This window comes from Trematosphaeria pertusa (genome assembly GCF_010094035.1).
Source record: "Trematosphaeria pertusa strain CBS 122368 unplaced genomic scaffold BU26scaffold_19, whole genome shotgun sequence".
Taxonomy (NCBI): Eukaryota; Fungi; Ascomycota; class Dothideomycetes; order Pleosporales; family Trematosphaeriaceae; genus Trematosphaeria; species Trematosphaeria pertusa.
The window spans coordinates 506,633-525,497 of NW_022987230.1; the positions used below are offsets into that span (position 1 = coordinate 506,633).

The 18,865-nt window shown below is 55.9% G+C and overlaps 13 protein-coding genes across 13 annotated transcripts; 5 read left to right on the top strand and 8 right to left on the bottom strand.

Annotated features, from left to right (window-relative positions):
• Positions 1 to 320: 320 nt before the first annotated feature.
• BU26DRAFT_609980 (uncharacterized protein) lies at positions 321 to 1,106 on the bottom strand (the record flags this gene model as incomplete). Its single annotated transcript, XM_033835967.1, has 1 exon — positions 321 to 1,106. One exon carries the CDS (start codon positions 1,104 to 1,106, stop codon positions 321 to 323), a length of 786 nt encoding a protein of 261 aa, XP_033677688.1.
• A 532-nt stretch (positions 1,107 to 1,638) lies between these two features.
• Positions 1,639 to 2,437, bottom strand: BU26DRAFT_130461 (Sm-like ribonucleoprotein). Its single transcript, XM_033819661.1, has 3 exons — positions 2,116 to 2,437; positions 1,839 to 1,952; positions 1,639 to 1,781 (listed from the first exon to the last, which is right to left on the bottom strand). The coding sequence occupies exons 1-3, from the start codon at positions 2,240 to 2,242 to the stop codon at positions 1,753 to 1,755; spliced, it is 270 nt and encodes an 89-aa protein (XP_033677689.1). The 5' UTR covers positions 2,243 to 2,437; the 3' UTR covers positions 1,639 to 1,752.
• Positions 2,438 to 2,481: 44 nt separating this feature from the next.
• BU26DRAFT_609981 (uncharacterized protein) lies at positions 2,482 to 4,402 on the top strand. The gene is made up of 3 exons (XM_033835968.1): positions 2,482 to 2,879; positions 2,935 to 3,775; positions 3,829 to 4,402. Exons 1-3 carry the CDS (start codon positions 2,551 to 2,553, stop codon positions 3,991 to 3,993), a joined length of 1,335 nt encoding a protein of 444 aa, XP_033677690.1. The 5' UTR covers positions 2,482 to 2,550; the 3' UTR covers positions 3,994 to 4,402.
• Positions 4,403 to 4,404: 2 nt separating this feature from the next.
• Positions 4,405 to 5,451, top strand: BU26DRAFT_494351 (Trm112p-domain-containing protein). Its single transcript, XM_033826180.1, has 2 exons — positions 4,405 to 4,758; positions 4,848 to 5,451. The coding sequence occupies exons 1-2, from the start codon at positions 4,570 to 4,572 to the stop codon at positions 5,127 to 5,129; spliced, it is 471 nt and encodes a 156-aa protein (XP_033677691.1). The 5' UTR covers positions 4,405 to 4,569; the 3' UTR covers positions 5,130 to 5,451.
• BU26DRAFT_494355 (microtubule-associated protein) lies at positions 5,362 to 7,055 on the bottom strand. Its single transcript, XM_033826181.1, has 2 exons — positions 6,924 to 7,055; positions 5,362 to 6,829 (listed from the first exon to the last, which is right to left on the bottom strand). The coding sequence occupies exons 1-2, from the start codon at positions 7,021 to 7,023 to the stop codon at positions 5,523 to 5,525; spliced, it is 1,407 nt and encodes a 468-aa protein (XP_033677692.1). The 5' UTR covers positions 7,024 to 7,055; the 3' UTR covers positions 5,362 to 5,522.
• A 280-nt stretch (positions 7,056 to 7,335) lies between these two features.
• Positions 7,336 to 8,640, bottom strand: BU26DRAFT_555375 (mitochondrial succinate dehydrogenase iron-sulfur subunit). The gene is made up of 4 exons (XM_033832316.1): positions 8,569 to 8,640; positions 8,107 to 8,505; positions 7,898 to 8,049; positions 7,336 to 7,842 (listed from the first exon to the last, which is right to left on the bottom strand). Exons 1-4 carry the CDS (start codon positions 8,612 to 8,614, stop codon positions 7,519 to 7,521), a joined length of 921 nt encoding a protein of 306 aa, XP_033677693.1. The 5' UTR covers positions 8,615 to 8,640; the 3' UTR covers positions 7,336 to 7,518.
• A 439-nt stretch (positions 8,641 to 9,079) lies between these two features.
• Positions 9,080 to 10,163, top strand: BU26DRAFT_130521 (uncharacterized protein). The gene has a single exon (XM_033819662.1). The coding sequence runs from the start codon at positions 9,178 to 9,180 to the stop codon at positions 10,108 to 10,110; it is 933 nt and encodes a 310-aa protein (XP_033677694.1). The 5' UTR covers positions 9,080 to 9,177; the 3' UTR covers positions 10,111 to 10,163.
• A 52-nt stretch (positions 10,164 to 10,215) lies between these two features.
• BU26DRAFT_570753 (uncharacterized protein) lies at positions 10,216 to 11,102 on the bottom strand (the record flags this gene model as incomplete). Its single annotated transcript, XM_033834063.1, has 2 exons — positions 10,216 to 10,823; positions 10,973 to 11,102. 2 exons carry the CDS (start codon positions 11,100 to 11,102, stop codon positions 10,216 to 10,218), a joined length of 738 nt encoding a protein of 245 aa, XP_033677695.1.
• A 254-nt stretch (positions 11,103 to 11,356) lies between these two features.
• BU26DRAFT_524257 (uncharacterized protein) lies at positions 11,357 to 12,493 on the top strand. Its single transcript, XM_033830240.1, has one exon. The coding sequence runs from the start codon at positions 11,446 to 11,448 to the stop codon at positions 12,352 to 12,354; it is 909 nt and encodes a 302-aa protein (XP_033677696.1). The 5' UTR covers positions 11,357 to 11,445; the 3' UTR covers positions 12,355 to 12,493.
• A 1,295-nt stretch (positions 12,494 to 13,788) lies between these two features.
• Positions 13,789 to 15,843, bottom strand: BU26DRAFT_130621 (membrane transporter). The gene is made up of 3 exons (XM_033819665.1): positions 15,616 to 15,843; positions 15,152 to 15,512; positions 13,789 to 15,101 (listed from the first exon to the last, which is right to left on the bottom strand). Exons 2-3 carry the CDS (start codon positions 15,493 to 15,495, stop codon positions 13,814 to 13,816), a joined length of 1,632 nt encoding a protein of 543 aa, XP_033677697.1. The 5' UTR covers positions 15,496 to 15,512; positions 15,616 to 15,843; the 3' UTR covers positions 13,789 to 13,813.
• BU26DRAFT_130620 (uncharacterized protein) lies at positions 15,844 to 16,712 on the bottom strand. Its single transcript, XM_033819664.1, has 2 exons — positions 16,529 to 16,712; positions 15,844 to 16,469 (listed from the first exon to the last, which is right to left on the bottom strand). The coding sequence occupies exons 1-2, from the start codon at positions 16,635 to 16,637 to the stop codon at positions 16,090 to 16,092; spliced, it is 489 nt and encodes a 162-aa protein (XP_033677698.1). The 5' UTR covers positions 16,638 to 16,712; the 3' UTR covers positions 15,844 to 16,089.
• Positions 16,713 to 17,038: 326 nt separating this feature from the next.
• On the top strand, positions 17,039 to 18,503 carry BU26DRAFT_130606 (alpha/beta-hydrolase). Its single transcript, XM_033819663.1, has 2 exons — positions 17,039 to 17,779; positions 17,837 to 18,503. Exons 1-2 carry the CDS (start codon positions 17,279 to 17,281, stop codon positions 18,176 to 18,178), a joined length of 843 nt encoding a protein of 280 aa, XP_033677699.1. The 5' UTR covers positions 17,039 to 17,278; the 3' UTR covers positions 18,179 to 18,503.
• Positions 18,469 to 18,783, bottom strand: BU26DRAFT_570757 (ribosomal protein S28e; the record flags this gene model as incomplete). Its single annotated transcript, XM_033834064.1, has 3 exons — positions 18,469 to 18,530; positions 18,588 to 18,677; positions 18,729 to 18,783. 3 exons carry the CDS (start codon positions 18,781 to 18,783, stop codon positions 18,469 to 18,471), a joined length of 207 nt encoding a protein of 68 aa, XP_033677700.1.
• Positions 18,784 to 18,865: the final 82 nt, after the last annotated feature.

Genomic DNA, 18,865 nt, shown 5'->3' on the forward strand with positions numbered 1-18,865 from the left:
CGGTCTTGAAAATGACGCTTAGATTTTGTGATATGCATGCCTTAATGAGTCTGGCTGGTTTCGTGGATGCCCCTGTAGAAGTGTATAGACCGCCGGAGGTCTCTGGGATGCCGATTACTAGGGCAAGCATATCACTTGAGATGCAGCACGCGATTAAGTTTCATCTTCAATAGCACATAGAAACGCCGTCTGTATTACCCACCCCGAACTCCCTCAGCTACCTATCCCTATCCTACTCCATCCTCCCCTCTCTACTCCATCCACCCTCCCCCCATCATCATCACCTTGCCCTCCCCCCTCCCTCTCCTCCCTCTCCTCGCTCACCACCTAAACGGCCCCGCCGCCACCGCCGTCCGGTTCGCATAATACCCCGCCCACGCATCCCCCGCGCGATCCAGCACCGACGTCTGCTGCGCCCGGCGCCGCGGCAGCGGCGGACTGCCAGGGACCTCGAACCCGCGCTGCACGACGGTCGGCGGGTGGGCGTCTGGCGCCACGGCCGCGTGGCCGGTGAGCGGGTGCGCGGGCGCGGCGGGGATGTCGATGTAGGGCTGCATCGGTCGGGGAGCGGGAGGCTGCGCCTGGTGGAGCGCCGGCGCTGGTGGCGTGCTGGCGGGTTGCAGGGCGAGGGAGTGCTGGCTTGCTGGGCGCGGGCGCTGCTGCTGGACGGTGGAGGTGGAGGTGGAGGGCAGTGGTTCTGTGGACGGCTGCGGCGCTGTGTTGCGCCGGATGTGCTTCTTCTTCTCCTTCTCTGCAGTAGCGGCGGCGGCGGCGGCGGTGGAGGACTTGCGGCGGCCGGCGAAGAGCGTCACGAGCTTCTGGAAGGCTGGGGGGAACGAGGAAGCGCGCTTGTGCTGGGCGTGCTGCTCATCCTGGGGTCCCTTGGGATGCTGAGCGGAGGCGGAGTTGGTGATGATGGGAGGGAGGTCTTGGATTTCGGTCAGGAGAGAGGCCGGGGGTGAGTTGGTGTCGTCTTCTCCTTCTTCTTCTTCGGAGGCGGCGGAGGCGGGAGGGGTCTGTTGTGTTGGAGTTGGTGCTTTGGTCTTCGTCGTCTTCTTGCAGTTGGGGAAGTGGACGCGCGGGCGGTGGGACTTGATGGCGACCATGGCTGCGGATTTGAGAGGGAGATTGAGATTGGGATCGGAGGTGAATTGGATGGATTGGTGGGAAGTGTTGACTTGGTTGTCGTCGTCGCTTTAGAAACGGAGAGAGGTTGGTCCACAGGCGACTGAGACGAAGCGGCCAGAGTATGATATCGAAGAGTACGCAGAGGAAGCAGAAGGTAGAGTTGCGACCAACCGTGGCGAAGCGGCGAGAGTATGATATGAGGTAGAAGAGCGTACCGAACGAGCAGAGGAAGCTGAGGGAGGAGGGAGACGAAGGTGAAGAACTGAAGAGAAGCATTGGAGAAGTTGGATGACGTAGCAATGTGACGAGAGAGGGTTGAAGTGAAGAACCATTTAGATGTCAGTGAAAGGGAAACGGAAGAGGGGTTCAGCTTCGCATGTCGTTGGGAACAGCACATCTTCTATGGCAGACAGACCACCTCTTCCCTACAGGCAACACCTTAGGAAAGCATTCAAAGAACTTTCTACACTTTCTTCAACTTCTCTATAAGAGCTGGGCTGGTGGACGACCCTGCTATATATGAAAGATACTCCTCATTCCTGGTGGCGTCCACGCCTGTCAGGTTCGTGACCCTCCTAGGCCTCCCTCTTTAAAGCGTCCCCAGTCCATCCTGAACAGTGACATTTACGCTTTGTCGGCGCTGATGTATGTGACTGCCCAAGGGTTAGCATCCGCAAGGGGAACATGATACGAAGTGGCTTGAAGCATACCGTTGTTGCCGCGAACGAAAGCATCTCCCCAGTTGCGGACCACCTTCCCGTCTGCTACCTCCTTACAACGCTCGAGGGCGATGTTCATGTAGCCGTCGACGGATTGCAGGTCACCTGACGGACACATTAGCGTTAAGTTTAGCAGTGAGAGGTTGATGTTCAAGTACTGTAGAGAGAATGGGAAGGAGCAATCCGGACAGACAGGAAGATGCTGCATGAGAAAACAGTGCGACAGAGATGGAATACAGCAACAAAGAACAGTACTGGACGCACGCACCTTTGTAGATAATGCCCGAGTTCAACTTGACAGTGACCGGGGCGCCGATGATTTCGCTCAGGAAGCCGCTTGGATCCCTGGAATCGGCCTGGACCTCCGCTTCCGGACTCTCGCCGTTGGTCGACATTTGGATGAATGCGGCGTCGATGGTTGGAGACTTTCCCTTACGAGCCTTGAGAGTGTTCAAAGGTGATGGGGGACTGGATTTGACGACTCGAGGGTTGTCACCGGAGAGATCGAGGCTGCTGTGGTGCCTTTACCTTGACCTGGAATCGGCAAGGTAAAGGCAAGCAGCGTTCGACGCACGGGCCACAGACCTTTCCAATCGCGAGAAGCGTGATCGCGCGTAGGCTTCCCCTCCCGGCATCTCAGCCCTACACGCTGCTCCGTGTCTTAGCTACCCTAGGTCTCTCGTTCGACTTACATGGATTCACGATGACAGATGCCAATCCCGGCTCTGAAGCGCCGCCCAAGAAAAAATCACTGTTCAAGAAATCAGCATGGCAGCGCAAGCAGGAGCAGGCGCAAGCCGGAGGGGAAGCCGAGCGGGACATGTTCAGCCACTCAAACGACTTCAAAGACATTGTGGCCGAGGAGACAAAGCGCAAGCTCGAGGAGAGGCGCAAGCTCGAAGAGGCCCGGAAGCACAAAGCAGACCAAGAGCGAGAAAGGAAAAGACGAAAGGTATCGACTGAGCTGGATGAACCGAAGCTGCCTAGCGCATCCGGAAGCTCAGCGCATGCAAGTAGGGTGGGAAATAAAGGGTACGATATCTCACTGTTATCCGCGTACCGCAAGATTCGACTGACTCGACCTCAGACGCAGCAAGACACCGCTCTCGCCCATTCCCAAACAGCCGCCGCCCACGGACACACTCTCCACCCGCTACGATTCCCTCACGAAATCCTCGAGCAACGCTTCGATACCCCAGAAAGCGTTGAACATAATAGACCTTGGGGACACGGATGACGAGGATCCGTGGAAGGCATCGCCGACTCCCACAAAACCATGCATACCCATTCACACCGCGAAACGGGCGTCTTCCGAAGAAATCGAAGAGGTGGAAGACCCCTCGCTAGCTAAGCTCAAAGCTCAGGCGCGAGCCAGGGCCGCTGAGAGAGCTGCAAGACAGACCCAGGTGTCTGCATCCACACCGGCTGCCCGCAAGCCCAAGACTGCAATCGTGCAGCTGTTCATCACGTCCGAGATCCCTGACACAAAGCCTTTGCTTGTCAAGGTTAGGACGGACACTACGATCGAGAAACCGAAGGATGCGTGGTGCGCAAAGCAGGGTTTCTCGTCCGAAAAGACGAAGGATGTCTTCATGACTTGGAAAGGCAACAGGGTCTACGACACTACGACGATCCAGCGGCTGGGCGTTCATGTCGACGCGAATGGGTGTGTGAGCGTAGACGGGGACACCAACATCTACGACGACGTCAATTTGCCCAAGGTACATCTGGATGCTTGGACGGAGGAGGTGTACCAGCAATGGAAGAAGGAGGAGGCAGAAGCAGCCGCAGCGAAGAAGAGAGCAGCCGAGCCTCCACCGCTGGTTAAGGAGCCTTCGCCCGAGCCGGCGCCCGAGCCTCAGGTCAAGAAGATCCGAGTGATCATGAAGACCAAGGGCAGGGAGGACTTCAAGATCATCGTCAAGCAGGTACGCGATGCATTCCCTCAACTTTGCAAACGCGACGCTAACATCGTGCGCAGGAAACTGAATTCGGCCACCTTGCCTCGGTCTTCAAACAGAATCGCGGCGTCCCGCCTGAGCAGCCCATTACCCTGATGTTCGACGGCGACAGGCTCCCTCCTATGGATACCATTGCTGACGCGGAAATTGAAGACATGGACTCGATCGATGTTCTCTTCAAGTGAGGCATGGGCTCCACCGTCTCGGCTTTTCTGCCTTCCTTGGGTCCATTCTCTTCTACGATTTGACGGCCTCGGTTCGACGGTCGAGAGATTTTGCTTTTTGTTTCTTCTTATATGCGAGCGTGGCGCTGGCGGGGTCATTACATTGCAGTCTATGGATAACACGTTCTGGTGCATGGTTTTTGGGAAATTCTTCAAGGCGCCGAAGTCGAGGATGCTTCCTGCGATCACTTTGGGGTCACTTCTATCTATATCATTTATCCATAAGATTACCCTAGGAACGTCAGGTATAGGCGTTCCCACTCGTTAATCACTACCCAGGCAGTTATGGCCTTGTCCAGGAAAAGAAGCTTATTTTTGAGCCGCATGCTAGCTTCCAAGGTTCCTCCTTACCCCACCAAAAATTTCTCCCATCCCACCTCAAGCTTCTTCTTCTTCCCAGTCCATAACATTTCGCTCTCTACATTACCCACTGCCTCACTTGCTCAACGTCCTGCACTTCTACTCTCTCTTTCCCTCCACACCTCTCCCCCCTACAAACCCTCGCTTCCCTGCCGAAACCCTCCACCCACCGCAACAATGAAACTCCTCACCCTCAACTTCCTCACCTGCGCCATAAAAACGTGCAAAACATCCCCTGCGTCCTTCCCACTGCACCCGCGCGACTGCGAGCTCGAAGTCGTCGAGTCCGAGAGCGTCAACCTGCCGTTCCTCAAAAACATCCTGCCGCGCCTGATGTGGGATGAGCTGCGTGTGATTGCGGATGAGGTAAGCTATTTTCTGCTCCTGGTTTCGGGTTTGTTGTGTTGGGTATATATTGTAGTGATGCATGTGCTAACCCTCCACTCAACGCGTAGCTAGGATTACCAGCCCTTCCCTCCACGCCGCCTACGCGCGACGACCTGGTCGAACCGTCCTCCTCCTCTACCACCACCATTTCTCATGCACAGAACGCTGGGAACGCAGCGGAAGGACAGCAGCAGGCAGAAGAAAAACCAAGCCAGACGGCCCGCGATCTGCACCGCGTGCTGCTGGAGACGTGTATCAAGGAGGGCAAGCTGGTGTGCGGGAACTGCGGGCACGAGTACAAGGTCATGGAGGGGGTTGCGAATTTCTTGCTGCCGGGGCATTTGGTGTGAATAGATATCGCATGGGGTTGATGGGAGAAAATAGGACCGGAACAGGAGAGTAGAGGAAGGATTTATGATGATGGATATGATATGATACCCTTTTCTTACTAGCATATGCGCGGAGCAAAAAGGAGTTTGGAAGGACAATACGTTTGCTGTGAGTCAGATTTGGCTGGCTGGCAATTGCAGGGGGCAAATGTGACATATCATACGCGCACGGCAGTTTGACGGGCGTCAAAGGATAAGATGCAATACTTTTCCATGACTAGTGGTATCTACCCAGCGCACACCCAAACGCCAAAGCCATGCTGTCATTCCACAGCCTCAATATCTACCCAATTCCCAAGATGAGCGAGCTAGACTCTCTCAACTCTTGAGCTACTCCAGGCTCCCTGGTTCTCACTACGCCCCTATCGCCCGATTGATCTGCACCCTCTTATCCTCCCCAGCACTCAATATCCCCACCTCGCTATCCCACCGCACGCTAAAGACCTTCAGCCCCTCTCCATGGCCGTGCGAATGCGGAGCGCCTTGTCGGAAGATCGTATAGACACTCTCCCCTGCTTGCCCTTCTCCTACCACTGTTGACGGTCTCACATTCCGAACATCCCAGATCTGCGCCGTGCCGTCATGTGAGCCGGAGAGGAGGTTGTACTCGGTGCTAGGATCCACATCCAGCGACACGACGGCATTCTTGTGGCCCCGGAGCGTCATGACGGCGATCTGGGTTGCGGAAGCCCTCGGATCGATGAGCGTGATGTGCCTTGCTGACGTTCCGGTGGCCAGCAGATTTAATTTCGGCATAGCCGCGAGGGAGAGTAGCGAGTGGCCCGTTGTTCGCGTGTCCACGCACGTAGACGTAGGAAGATCCCATGTCCTCAGTGTATGGTCGTGTGATGTGGAATAAGCGACCGTAGCGTCGTCTGGCTTGAAGATGACGCTGGAGACTGGGGACGAGTGGCCGGTCAGCGTAGTCAAGGCGCCACGCGCAGGAACCGTTCGCTCGGATCTCGACGTCTTCAGGCGCTTGTTCGATGCCGCCGTGGAGTTCGGGAGCAGGTTCGAGGGCGCCGCGGGGTTGTCCTTCGCATTGGCCGAGAAGAGCGAAATGGTGGTGTCCGAAGAAGCGGAGAGAATGCGATTCGAAGGCCCGTGGACAGCGATATCTTCGACGCCCCAGCGGTGGTTGTACAGCTCGAGAGCCTGGGTAATTGTGCGCGTGTCGTCGTCGTACTTGAAGACCCTCACAGTACTATCCAACCCCGCAGCCACGATCTTTTTGTCCCATATCCACTTCGCCGTCTTCAAGCTGGTTATCCTTCCTCCATTGTTGGGGGGTTGCGACGTGGCCAAGACATTCTCTGACATGTCCCAGACCCGTAGCAAGCCATCATAGCTTGCGCTTAATATCCGCTCCTGGCCACTCTGTACGGCCCCTGACCATACTCCAGCCGCCGACGATTGCGACAGCACGTCCACCGCGGACACCCAGTCGTCATGCTCGAAGCTCCTGACGTTCAGCGGCGGCACTAGCGCCCGCGTGTACTCCACATCCAGCGTCGTCTCGGGCGAGATCCCATTCTGCGTCAGGAACTCGTCGATGGTCGCGCGAAGGAATTTGCCATTGATGAGGATATCGAACGGAATCCGGCGCTCATCCTTGTGCAGCAGGTCGTTGACGAGTGCCGAGAGCTTCAGGCGATTGAGGGCTGGGAAGATGGTCAGTCTGTATTATCCACAGAGGCAGTGGAGCGTTGCGCTGGGGGCTCGATGCTGCTGGTCGCAGCCAGAGTGTGAGCTTACAGGTTTGGACGAGTAAGACACCCGTCTCTTCTGCGATCTGGATACTAGGATCGCGTGTGCTCAGCCGTATAGGCACCTTTTGTTCGGCGGCCAACTCCATAGTGCGTGGTGGTTGTGAGGCGTGAAGCGTGGTGGCAGCTCTGAAATTTTGGGATGAAGCTCGATATTTCTCCTATTAGGCTTAGCGCGGGGTCGGCAATAGTATCCTTACCTCCGTCCAGATATCGACACTGGCATCCGTGGGAGGTCGTCAACAGCTGTCTAAATGTGCATTGAGCCTCCTCTACAAGAAAATCTTTATATCAAAGGCAGTGCTGTCGTATGGTGGTCTGCATGGAAAGGACCATTCCCCTAGGAAAAGGGAAGTTTGTCACAGTATTTTGGACTTGCGTGGATTACTCGGACAGATGTTATTTAAACCAAAGGAATTTTCATTCTGGTAGTCGCGTACAGACTTCACAAGTACAGTTGCATACTCTGGAACAGCGACCAGCGACTTCACACACATGTACACAAGAAATGGCAAAACCAGCTATAGCACGCTTTATCCAGTCCTCAATGTCTTCCGAATTCCATCAAAAGCTTGTCAAGATCCTCATGTGAAAGCCATGCTCTTCTTAATCTCAGCAATCGCAAGCGCTGGGTTCAACCCCTTCGGGCACGTCCTCGAACAGTTGAGGATAGTGTGGCATCGGTACAAGCTCATGCTGTTGTTCAGCGCATCCTGGCGCTCAGCTTTCTTTTCATCTCGCGAGTCGGCTATCCAGCGGTAGGATTGGAGGAGGACAGCCGGGCCGAGGTACTCCTCCTGATTCCACCAGTACGACGGGCAGGATGTCGAGCAGCAGGCGCAGAGAATGCATTCGTAGAGACCGTCGAGCTTCTTGCGCTCCGCCTTTGATTGGCGGTATTCGCGACCCTAGGGCGATGTTAGCCTGACGTACGCAGGGGCCGGGGGGTCAATGATGACTTACGTCCGGTGGAGGAGTGTCGCGCTGGAGATATGGCTTGATTGAACGGTACTGCTTGTAGAAGAGCGTCATATCCGGCACCAGGTCCTTGACAATGAACATGTGCGGGAGAGGGTAGATACGGGATGCCTTGGCGGTGTCGGTGGGGATGCGGCCTGTTCAAGCTGCGTTAGCTTCTCAGTCCAGAGCCACCAAACACTCAGTGCACATACAAAGGCAAGCCAGCGTGTTGACGCCATCAATGTTCATTGCACAGCTCCCGCAAATTCCCTCGCGGCAACTCCTCCGGAAAGTCAAAGTAGGGTCCATTTCGTTCTTGATCCGGATCAGCGCATCCAGCATCATAGGGCCCGTCTTGTTCAAGTCCAGGGTGTATGTCTGCATGCGCGGCTTCGAGGTGGGCTCATCCGGGTTCCAGCGGTAAATGTGGAATGACTTGATCTTCGCATCTTTGGCGGGCTCCGGTTCCTTGACCGTCGATGTCTTGCTCTCCGGAGTAGGCTTGCGAGCTGGGTCTGGCACTATTTTCTCAGCAGTCTTGGAGACAGGGTCGCGGGCGTGCGTGTCGGTCACGGAGGCAAAGCCGCGTGAGAGGACGGCAGGACGGAGGGCTGCGGGGACAAGGTTAGCAGAGCTCCAATTGAGCGGCAGAGGATCCAGAAATGTGAACATACCCGTCCGCGTCGTAGCCAGGCGAGCGAGGGCGCGTGTAGCTGCCATTGTATCGTGTTGTCGTGGAATTGGGTGGGATGGCGAACTGAACGAATGTCGTGCACGTAACGAAGCGCAAGACCTCGGGCAAAGCTAGGTGCGGCCAATCATGCGACGCCTGAAGTAACCCTGTGGCTGTCGGTCAGTGCTCTCCCATCGGACCATCTCGGCATGTGCGAAGCGACGCCACAGCATGACACTTCGATTCGTCCCGGCTTTCATTCGTGTGTATTCATCCCAAAGATCTCAGCGCAGGACGGCGCAGAGGGTCGCGCAGAGGGTCAGAGATCCATCTAATTACAGCCTTGCGAATATTTCAACACAGTCGCCCCCTCTCGCACAGAACGACCTAATGATTACGGAGCGAGAATGTTAGCGGATATATAAGGTGTCATAACTGAAAGAGCAGAAGGATTGGCGCGATCCTTTTGCTCGGAAAGAGAACCATGGGAGAGTGCAACTGACAGTCCCATTCCTTTCAATGTATCAAAACCGACTCAGCCCTCCCAAAGAGCCTTCCATTTATTAGTCGAATTACAAATGTCCTCTTCTCCACTCATCCTGCCAAAGCAATGGCCCCTTCGCTCCCTTCCCCTTCAGGCCCCATCCACTGGGTCTTAGACTGGGACGGCACCATCACCAAGCGGGACACACTCGACGCGCTCGTCAATATTGCGACAGAATGCAAGCCCAACGAACCTATATCCGAAAACTGGAAACGTGTCACACAAGCCTACCTATCCGATTACGAAGCAACACTTAAGAACCGCACTCCTCGCGATAAACTTCCTTCCACCATATCCGAGGAAAAGACACTACTCAAGATCCTGGAGGAAGTAGAGCAAAGAAGCTTAGACCGCGTGGCTGAGTCTGGCATCTTCAAGGGGGTGACGGCGAAGCAGTTGGAAGACGGAGCGGCAACGGCGATTGAAAGTGGACGAGTGGAGATGCGACAGGGCTGTGTTGAGTTTCTGCAACATGTGCACTCCAGGATCGAGCATCCGAATGACGATGCAGACGCGATAAGTATCGTCAGCGTGAACTGGAGCCAACGATTCATTGCCGGCTGTCTGAAAGCTTCGCACATCGACTGTGAACAGACACCCCTCAGATCGATCTTCGCGAACGAACTGGAAGGCGTCAGTGGTAACGAGCCGTCGTCGGGTCGAATATGCGCAGGAAGAGACCTCAGGATCCTCTCAAGCCACGATAAGCTGGTGTGCCTCAAAACACTGCGCAGAAACAGTTCGCGAAAGGGAAAGCCGCTTCCGGTAGTGTACGTGGGAGACAGCTGGACGGACTTCGAGTGTCTCATAGCGGCGGATTTGGGTATATGCATTCGGGACGAACCAATGACGAGTACGCAGAAGAAGCTGGCGGATTCCTTGATCGGGGTGGGGATCCAATGTCTTCATCTCAGAGAGGCACAAAAAGCGGATAACTGGGAGGTAGTGTGGGCACACGATTTTCAAGAGATTAAGGAGTGGATGGAGAAGATGGATTGAGCACCCCAATTTCATACTCGGCCACCTCGGGTTCGATGGACACAATGATCGATCACCGCAACCTAGCAAACGCACCCTTCTATCTGCGCCTATTCCATATGGCAATTAATCGCTTGTTTTCGCAAATGTGAGGTTCCACCTTCCCACGGACGGCCAGCGGTAGCACTCCGGTGGCAAAAAATCCGTGGGCCATAGTTCTTTGACGTCCAGCCGTCCTTCGGTGTCGGTCACAAAGGCGCCGATTCTAATTATCTCCTCCCCGAGAGCATTCAAGACCTTATCGCGATAGGCGTCATCCCTGGATCCCGCTCGGTCTTTCGTGCAATATAGATTGAAAAGGAATTCGAGCCTCTCCAGATTCTTAAGTTGCAGATGCGCTTGCTCGAAAATCTTGAGATCGAATACACGCACCGAGTTCGTTGCCTGGGCCAAGTCCAACTCGCACTCCAGCTGTATGACCCGAAGGTTGGCGGCCCGCTTCTCAAGAGTGGGCGCCAGCAGCCACAGAGAAAACTCGCCGTATTGCGACAGATGTTGGGCTTCGGGCGGCTCTCGATCATGACTAAAGTTGGTATCAATCCTCAGATTGCCCGTGACACTTGGGCCTAGCAGCGGGGAAGTCTTGAATGTGGGCGCGGTAACGACATCAAAGCGATCGTGCAGATGCCAGGTTGCTCTGGATACCAGTTGTTTGAGACCTTTGTTGAGCATAGCTTTGCAGGTAAGAAGCCAAATCGGAGTAGTTGCATCTCCGTTGTGCTTCTTGCGTCATACTCGAGTCTAAACCGTATAGAGCGCGAATCGTAACCCCGTTGCTCCAACGCCCATACACGACGATTTAGATATCCTTCTCGATATATACCATGTCTTGGATCTTCTTCGCCGCTGATTCGGTACGGGACCTGGATAGCAGGGGTAATCTCCCACAGTTCGTGATAGACCATATCCTGGAGCTCCTGCGAAAGGCCCAGAAATGGGGATATGAGAGGCATGGTAGAGTTGTGGCTGGTCGACAATGGAGGAGAATCGAGAACGTAGGGTGCTCCAAGGCAAAGCGGATACTAGCAGGTATATATAGACCGGTCACTGCAACTCACTAGTAGGCGTTCCCAATGGAGCTAAGTGGTGCACGCTTCACTTCGATAAAATTCGCGGAGGCACCTCGGCGGAGAGCTCTTGCCCCCGGAAGTCTGTGCGCGGTATATATTGCCTGACTTGCTCCACCTAGGTACATACACATCCTAGCCTCTTCTCTTCGCACTCGGCACCCGAACCAAGCGCAATGCTCCACCCAAAGCGGAACAACCACCCATAATTGTGCAACCATAACTCTCAATGGCGGTAGCCGGCAACATCACGAAGCCCAAGGGCGCCGACGAGGACGCCGACGAGGACGCCGCTGCGAGTCCGTCTATCTCCACTTCGCAGCCAGCCACAACTACCCGCCGCAACTTCGTCGATCTTCCTCGAGAGCTTAGAGACAAGGTCTACGATGAACTCTGGAAAGGCAGCGCGATCATCGACGTCCATGTTGGAAGATTACTTTTCCGGGTAACTTATGGCCGTGATTATTTGAGGCGGTCGACACTCCTCCCAATGTGGCTTCGTACCAGCAAATCAATCCTCCACGAAGGGCTGGAGCAGTTATTTCGCAAGAGCACGTGGGAATGCGTCCAGCTTAAGAACCGCCGCATAGGTCATACACGCTCACTGTTGCTTGGCCCGTCCGTCGCACCGAATATGGCGTTCCTTCTCCCACTCCTCCAAACAGCACGGCCAGAGGGCAAATTAAGGCCGCTAGATCTTCCGGACCTCGAGGCGTGCATGCGGCTCTTCGAGGGCGATACGCCGATTCGAGTCCTCCACTTGGAAATTCTGTACCTTCGTCAGCCGACGATGGCTGTGGACCTCTCATTCGTGAAGCAGATCAAGCGGCCGGTCGAGCGTCTCGAGGTCAAAGTATCTGAGATGCCCTTTACAACTGGGGATCCCGCCTTCGAAGCAACTACCGTTCCAGCGTTGAAGGAAGAGGTTGCTAGAGTTGGGGCTTTGGTCGCAGGCAAGAAGGGCCGGCTTACGATGGAGAAAGTGCTGGAGCCGGGAAATGACAAGAGCAAAGGGGCATGGGTGTTCGTCTACGAGAAGGAGCGGGACAACCATCCGGCTTCTTCGCGTCGTTGGGGACGGGTTTCGGCTCTTCTCTCCGTGTTCATTCCGCATCGGACAGGCACGTATTCCCGCTAAATTGAGAGCGCAAATCTCTTGATTCAGCAGTCAAGTTTTCGGTAGCTCCACCGGGTTCATCAGCCGGCCTCGAGTTTTACTGAGCGTTTTGTACACATCTACCCACGTAGCACGAGACAAAATGCAATCCACTCCGGTCACCACAATGGTGTCTGGACTACCTATTGAGCCATCTATTTCCCTCTGTATGTATGTTCCCGCACAGGAGTCTGGGGGGTTACTCTGTCTCGCGGCCCAAGGTCATGTATAAAGCGCTCTTCTTCCACTGCGCTTCATCACTGTCCAGCTCCGCAACCAGAGTCCCGCGAGTCTCTCGACTGCCGCTCGCAAGTTACAATAGCAGAATTCAGCCAAGTTTCAGGTCTCATGCAGCTCCCTCGAGGTACGTATGTCACTCTACAAACTAGTCTTAAGTCTCTACCTGCTTTAGGCCTTCAAGCGGCTTTCCAAAGCCCAAACACACACATTCCACATTCCACACCTATTCCACCCCTCCCCACCCCTCTATCAAAAAGCTACCCATTCTCACACCCATCCCCCAGAGCTCCGCGACCACACCTCCCACTCCCTCTAGACCCTCACGCCGCACATCCGCGCCCAAACCGCGCCAGCGCCACCTCTCGGCATACTCTACGCCAGCGCCACCCACGCTCTACACACGAATCCCGTCCCGCTCCCAACCTGTCTCCTATCCAGCACGTCCATCCTACGCGAAGGACTCGCCCAGCCGCATCGCCACACGCGCTGCGCCGCGGGCTGCATCTACGATCGTCCTCCTCCTCCTCCTCCTCCTCCTCCTCCTCCTCCTCCTCCTTGCAGCGGCGGCGTCGTCGCGGGCGAAGTATCGCCGCCGCCGCTGCTAGACTCCTCCCGCATATCTCAATTACTCAGACCTTCTGCAGCCGCCCGGCTTTCAGCCTCGACAGACGCCCGCGCCTTCGGCCCCGCGCCCGTGCTTTACAGACAACTACTCCACCTTGCGACGACGCTGCTCCACGCCGGCAACACCGGCGTCAAAGTGCTCGGCCTGGCCTTCTGGCGCCCGCTGTGGCGCTGCGGCACCGCGAGGGGCAAGATATCTGCGCTGAGGAGTGTGAGTCTGCGGCTGGAGCGGTTGGAGGTCACGCTGCTGGACGACGAGGCATCATACGGGTGTTTGGGGAGGAGGTTAAGCGGATAGGGGGGAGGGAGAGGGACGGCTGGGAGTGTTTGAAGAAGCGCGGGGGAGGGGAGCAGCGCGGGTAGCGTGGAGGCAGTTTTCGAGGGCTGCCAACATTTGAAATGCTGAAGAGGTGGATTAAATACAGTATATACATGCAAAGAAAGCGAAGGACTAGTCTCCGTCCTATCTATTCCCCCAAGAACGCCGTGCTAAAATGCATCATGCTCGCTGGAACCAAATGGGCATAACAATACCCCTTGGGAAATCTATATCAAAGCTATCCACCCCCGCAAGGCGCTAGAACTTGACCTGGAACTTGGGATTCGTCCGTATGCGCTCGCCATAGAACCTGAAGAACACAGGCACAGGAATCAACGCCAGCGCAATGAAGCCCAGCAGCGAGTTCCCCCACCCTAGGCCCAGCGCATCATACATATCCAAGCCGGCGAGCGGGAGGAAAGCGCCGAAGATCGAGCGGAGGACGGTGTTTGCGGCGATGGCGGAGGCGGCATGGACGGTGAATGCGTCGACGAGATAGGTCTGGATAGTCATCATACCGGTAATGTTTCCCAGCCCGATGAACGCGGTTCCGATGATGGGCACGATCCAGTGGACATGCTTGTCTGTCGTCCAGCCGTATATGAATACGCCGATTGGGAGGAGGATAGATCCGGGGAGCGTTAAGATGAGCGGAAGCCGGTGCTCGGGTTTCGCGTTCCCCTTGACCTGCTTCTTCTTGATGATCTTGTCGCTCATGACGCCGAGGACCGCCATGCCGACGATGAGACCCACGCCCGTGCCGAGATACGACAGTCCGACGGCGCCGGAGCTGAAGTGGTATTGTCCCTCGAAGACGAAAGTAATAGTCGTGAAGAAGAGGTACAAGATGCCGTAGTTAACAGCGACGTAAAGCGACATTAGCAGGACAATGGGCTGGAAAAACAGCATTTTCATCGGGCGCACGATGCTGCGGATGAAGACCTCCTTGGGCGGGATAGGCAAAGCGAGTTTAGACCGGAGATTCGGGTTCCCGGTTTCTTTGCGCAGGCGCGCGGCCTTGCGGGCTAAGATGGTTGCGTGGTAGGATTCGCTGCCGACGAAGAAGAAGACGAGGCCGAAGAAGCCGCCGAATATAGCAAGGATCCAGAACACCCAGCGCCAGCCTTTTGCTTCAACGAGGAAGCCACCACAAACAGGGCCCACAACTGGTCCCAAAAGCGGGCCAATAGACCAGATGGCCATGGCCCCCGCGCGCTTCTCCTGCGGGAAAATGTCCGCAATAGTACCGCCGCCGATAGTAAGGGGTGCGGCGCCTGCGCAGCCGGCGAGAACGCGGAAGGCGATTAACACTCCCATGCTGTTGCTGACGGCGCAACATATGGTGAAAACGACGAAGAAGAAGTTGCAGATGGCGTAGACGTAGTAGCGGCCGTAAAGCTCAGACATGGGCGCGATGATGAGGGGGCCGATGGCGAAGCCAACGATGTAGACGGAGACGACGAGGGACGCTAGTATGTTGGAGGAAACACCAAATGAGGCCATTACTTGCGGGACGCCGGGGGCGAAGAACGAAGATGCTAGGGGTCTAATACACGTTAGAGGATAGTTCTCGGATGGGGTCGGGATGGAACCTACGTGACGAGAGTGATTGCACCAAGACAAGCGATCAAACTCCATTTCTTCTTTTCAGGCCAATTCAAAGGATTTTCTGGGTCGTCCGGTCCATCCCAATCCACGATGTTGGGATCTCGCTCAGCTTCCTGATTCGGGGCCTCCCCTCCTAGCGTTCGATCGTCCGTTGTATTAGAACTCGCGTCGCTCCGCACGCCCTTCTCAAGATCGGCATTAGGCGAGGTGTACGTTTCCTGTACCGACAGGATATCTGCGTCGCGGCCTTCTTCATATGCTTCTCTCGCTTTTTCGTCTCCTAGGTATTCGGCTTCTCGCGCCGGGTTTGAATATGTCGCTGGGGTGGCCATGGCGAAGTTCGAGTTTCCTGTGGACAGCCATTGTTAGCAATTGCTCAATCATTCAAAAGATATGTCTGCACTCAGATTGACGATGCTTGGATATATCGTTGAGGACGCTGGGTGGCGCACCCAATGGAAGCAAGTCTTACCGGCCCCTGCGAACCCTCGAACCGTAAGCACGGGAGCGATCCGAGCCTGGAGTCTGATGCAGACGTTCGTGCGAAACGTCCAAATAACTTTCTTTCAAAGAAGGACGCTGAGAAAGACTACCAAAGACAGGAAGAGCCACAAAAGAGATACGAAGTGGGAGGCAAATCCGCAGCCCTGGGCTCTCCATCCCCTCTCTTAAAGGGAGCCCAGGGCGCGGGAACGACCTCATGCCGGTGCCGAATCCGATGCTCCTTCGCTTGGAGCACACCAAGCTTTTCTGCAAGCCTTTGAGGCGAAGCCCCTTTTAGGAAGGCTTCCGTGGCGTGAAGGCTACCGAGGCATCGTCATTGGAGCAAATGCAGCGCCGGCTGAGCCCGCCTTTCGTCCAGGCGAAGGAGGGTGCCACGCTATCTCCGATCCAGCGCAAACGAGTGGCATCGTCCGACCACGGGCTTAGTGGAGATACGCTGGATACGGCGGCGGAGGATCGGCTGTGGAGCATCGGCGCGGACGGTCGCTTGCGGGAGCCAAGCGGCGCAGGGCTGAAAGGAGGGCTCTTTGATTTCTCGAAGTTTCGAGACGTTGTCTGAGAAACCGACAGGCCTTTTCGGAGCTGAGCATCATGCTGTTTCGTTCGCAGCATGCCGGAGTGGTGTTCGAGTTTGGGTGGTTTCCTTTTGGCGGGATTTGCGCTGGGATGGGAGCGGGTCGAGAACCGTCCGCGGAGCCACTTCCTGAATGCGAATGCGAGCACGGCTCATGACACAGCACAGTATACTGGGAGTCGAGGCTGCTGCCACTGCTGTGAAGAGATGGCGCTAGCCACCGTGGGTCTCCATGGTTTCTGTTCCATTGTCAGTCCTCTCAGTTTTAAATGAGGGATGCCACCTACTGCGCGCATTCGGTCGTTCGAGGTCTCCAGAGTCTTCGCTGCTCCTACCACCCTCCCGCCGCACATAGCCCTTCAATATGCACATTGAGATCGACTCCATGCATTCCATCGTTTACTGAGTGCCTGGAGAAAACTGATAGGAACAGGAGTGAGAAGTGACTTGATGTCGTCTGGATGTCAGCACGCGTAAACCTTACCGCGCGCTGCAGGACCGGGACCAGGCGTTCGGGCAGGCGAGCACCCAGGGACGCGGGATTCCGCCCGCGCATCGTACGTATGGACAGCCACAACACTACAATGTCTCATCTTCTTAGATTGTGGAAATTCAGACTATGAATCTCGCGCTTTTTACGCGGCCGGCGGAGAGAACGAGCTGGAGTCGGCCAAGTTGAGGCATAGCATGCTATATTTTTAAGGATGGTGCGGCGAAGCATGGTACGGCGAAGCATTCCCCATGCATTTCCTCGACACCATCTCGCGCGAGGTAGATTCAAACCTTTTCTTCGTACTTTATCTCTCAGAGTTCTGTTTCCAGATCTTGCCTGGTCGTCTAATTCAACCCCATTCCAAGCTACCGCGCGTACAATCCTCTAAAATCTCACCCCTACCACCGCCCACCTCCATCTCCAAACCCCAGTGTCTTCAAAACCCACCCAGTCCGCTCTTAAACCCTCCACCCACGCATCTCCCCCTCTCCATACCCACAACCCCCAACCCCCTTCCCTCAAACTTACCTCCAAACCCCCCACCATGTCCTCCCCCAAACCAGCCATCCTCCTAGCCCACGGCTCCTACCACACCCCCCAGCCCTACGCCCGCCTCCGCGCCCTCCTCTCGAAGCAAGGCTATGAAACACACTGCCCCCAACTCCCCTGCGCCTCGCGCGACTACCTAGTCGCCGACCCGCGCAACCCCTCGTTCGACCAGCCGCCTCCTTCGCAGGGCCTGCCAACGCAAGACCTCGACGTCGCGGCCCTGCGAGCGGTTCTGCGCCGCCTGGTCGAAGAGCAAGGGCGCGACGTGCTGCTGCTCGCGCACTCGAGCGGCGGCTGGACGGCGACTGAGATCGCGACGCCGGAGCTGCAGCGGGGGAAGAGGGGGCTGGAGGGGAGGGGAGGGGGTGTTGTTGGGATTTTCTACATGGCGAGTTTTCTGGTTATGCTGGGGGAGAGTGTGTGGAGTACGTTTGCGGCGTCGACGGGGGAAGCGGAGCAGGGGGCGAGGGAGGGGCAGGGGTGGTTTAGTTTGCTTGTGAGTATTTGTCTTTTCTCTTCTGAGGATTCGCAATGTGGCTAATTTGGGGTGTAGAAAGAGCGCAATTTGACCGTGTTCAACGACCCGCCGTACTTCCTGTTCCATGACTTGCCGGCGGAGGAAGCAGAGAAGTGGAGCGAGACGTTGACCGCGTGTCCGTTCCTCACAGTGCCGCTGACCAATGATGCGTACTCGGAGCTGCCCTGTGCGTATATGCTGTGTGAGGGCGATCGCGTGGTGTCGAGCTGGTACCAGGAGCTGATGGTTAAGAAGGCTGAAGAGAGCAGCGGGAGAAAGATGCAGATTTATAAGTGTCCAGGTGGTCATGAGAGTTTTCTGAGTTACCCTGAGCTTTATCTGGATAGTATCGTTGAGTTTGCGGAGAAATGCGCTTGATGCAAAGTACACCAGGAAGGTCCAACAAGAAAGGCTTTTTTTTTTGACCTGCTTTTGGGTTCGATCAGCGTGGGGAATCGCAAGTAATACCTGGTCTCCCAGTGCATAACAATAAGAGGGTGATGGTCCGAGAGACAATGTTATTTCATGAGAAGCCGAAGTTGCTTATAACCATGCCTCTGCCGCGAAGGAATTCCCGTGGAAATGCACAAGACCGGTCACGCCTGAACCATCTCCCATCTCGGTATCACCGCTCGTATCTGCCGCATGCTCTCCCCCGCTCGCGCCGTCTATCTCAGCCTCCTGGCCTCGCGCTCAGACTCGAGCAAGCAGAGGATGTCGTTCTCGCGGACTGCGCCACCTGTTAGCCTCCATTCCTAGAATCCGGGTGCAACTTTTGTATCCGTACCAGGGCCCTTGACGTTTCGGATGATGCTTCGGGTGGTGTCGTCCATGAATTCGACGCGACACTGCGTCACGCCTCCTCTCGAGCCGGTACCTTGGAGATGGTCAGCTCAAGCACCCTCGTAATTTTTGCAGGCGCACATACGGCCGAGGACGCGGGTGACCTTGACGAGCTTGACGGGGACTTTGGTCTGATCCATGACTGCGGTCTGCTGCCATTAGCGACTGCCACCTCAAGATTTCTTCATTTTGCGTACGTTTGCTTGAGTTCAGGTGCGACTA

Excerpts from the sequence above, each read along its gene's own strand:
- BU26DRAFT_130461 (XM_033819661.1), bottom strand. The coding sequence starts at position 2,242 with ATGTCGACCAACGGCGAGAGTCCGGAAGCGGAGGTCCAGGCCGATTCC. Across the intron at positions 1,953-2,115 it reads CTCGGGCATTATCTACAAAG|GTGACCTGCAATCCGTCGAC; the intron begins GTGCGTGCGTCC and ends TGTGTCCGTCAG. Across the intron at positions 1,782-1,838 it reads TTTCGTTCGCGGCAACAACG|TCACATACATCAGCGCCGAC; the intron begins GTATGCTTCAAG and ends ACCCTTGGGCAG.
- BU26DRAFT_609981 (XM_033835968.1), top strand. The coding sequence starts at position 2,551 with ATGACAGATGCCAATCCCGGCTCTGAAGCGCCGCCCAAGAAAAAATCA. Across the intron at positions 2,880-2,934 it reads AGTAGGGTGGGAAATAAAGG|ACGCAGCAAGACACCGCTCT; the intron begins GTACGATATCTC and ends ACTCGACCTCAG. Across the intron at positions 3,776-3,828 it reads TCAAGATCATCGTCAAGCAG|GAAACTGAATTCGGCCACCT; the intron begins GTACGCGATGCA and ends CATCGTGCGCAG.
- BU26DRAFT_494351 (XM_033826180.1), top strand. The coding sequence starts at position 4,570 with ATGAAACTCCTCACCCTCAACTTCCTCACCTGCGCCATAAAAACGTGC. Across the intron at positions 4,759-4,847 it reads TGCGTGTGATTGCGGATGAG|CTAGGATTACCAGCCCTTCC; the intron begins GTAAGCTATTTT and ends CTCAACGCGTAG.
- BU26DRAFT_494355 (XM_033826181.1), bottom strand. The coding sequence starts at position 7,023 with ATGGAGTTGGCCGCCGAACAAAAGGTGCCTATACGGCTGAGCACACGC. Across the intron at positions 6,830-6,923 it reads TGTCTTACTCGTCCAAACCT|CCCTCAATCGCCTGAAGCTC; the intron begins GTAAGCTCACAC and ends CCATCTTCCCAG.
- BU26DRAFT_555375 (XM_033832316.1), bottom strand. The coding sequence starts at position 8,614 with ATGGCAGCTACACGCGCCCTCGCTCGCCTGGCTACGACGCGGACGG. Across the intron at positions 8,506-8,568 it reads CCTGGCTACGACGCGGACGG|CCCTCCGTCCTGCCGTCCTC; the intron begins GTATGTTCACAT and ends TTGTCCCCGCAG. Across the intron at positions 8,050-8,106 it reads CAACACGCTGGCTTGCCTTT|GCCGCATCCCCACCGACACC; the intron begins GTATGTGCACTG and ends CAGCTTGAACAG.
- BU26DRAFT_130521 (XM_033819662.1), top strand. The coding sequence starts at position 9,178 with ATGGCCCCTTCGCTCCCTTCCCCTTCAGGCCCCATCCACTGGGTCTTA.
- BU26DRAFT_524257 (XM_033830240.1), top strand. The coding sequence starts at position 11,446 with ATGGCGGTAGCCGGCAACATCACGAAGCCCAAGGGCGCCGACGAGGAC.
- BU26DRAFT_130621 (XM_033819665.1), bottom strand. The coding sequence starts at position 15,495 with ATGGCCACCCCAGCGACATATTCAAACCCGGCGCGAGAAGCCGAATAC. Across the intron at positions 15,102-15,151 it reads GGTGCAATCACTCTCGTCAC|ACCCCTAGCATCTTCGTTCT; the intron begins GTAGGTTCCATC and ends AACGTGTATTAG.
- BU26DRAFT_130620 (XM_033819664.1), bottom strand. The coding sequence starts at position 16,637 with ATGGAATGCATGGAGTCGATCTCAATGTGCATATTGAAGGGCTATGTG. Across the intron at positions 16,470-16,528 it reads CGAACGACCGAATGCGCGCA|ACCCACGGTGGCTAGCGCCA; the intron begins GTAGGTGGCATC and ends GAAACCATGGAG.
- BU26DRAFT_130606 (XM_033819663.1), top strand. The coding sequence starts at position 17,279 with ATGTCCTCCCCCAAACCAGCCATCCTCCTAGCCCACGGCTCCTACCAC. Across the intron at positions 17,780-17,836 it reads AGGGGTGGTTTAGTTTGCTT|AAAGAGCGCAATTTGACCGT; the intron begins GTGAGTATTTGT and ends TTTGGGGTGTAG.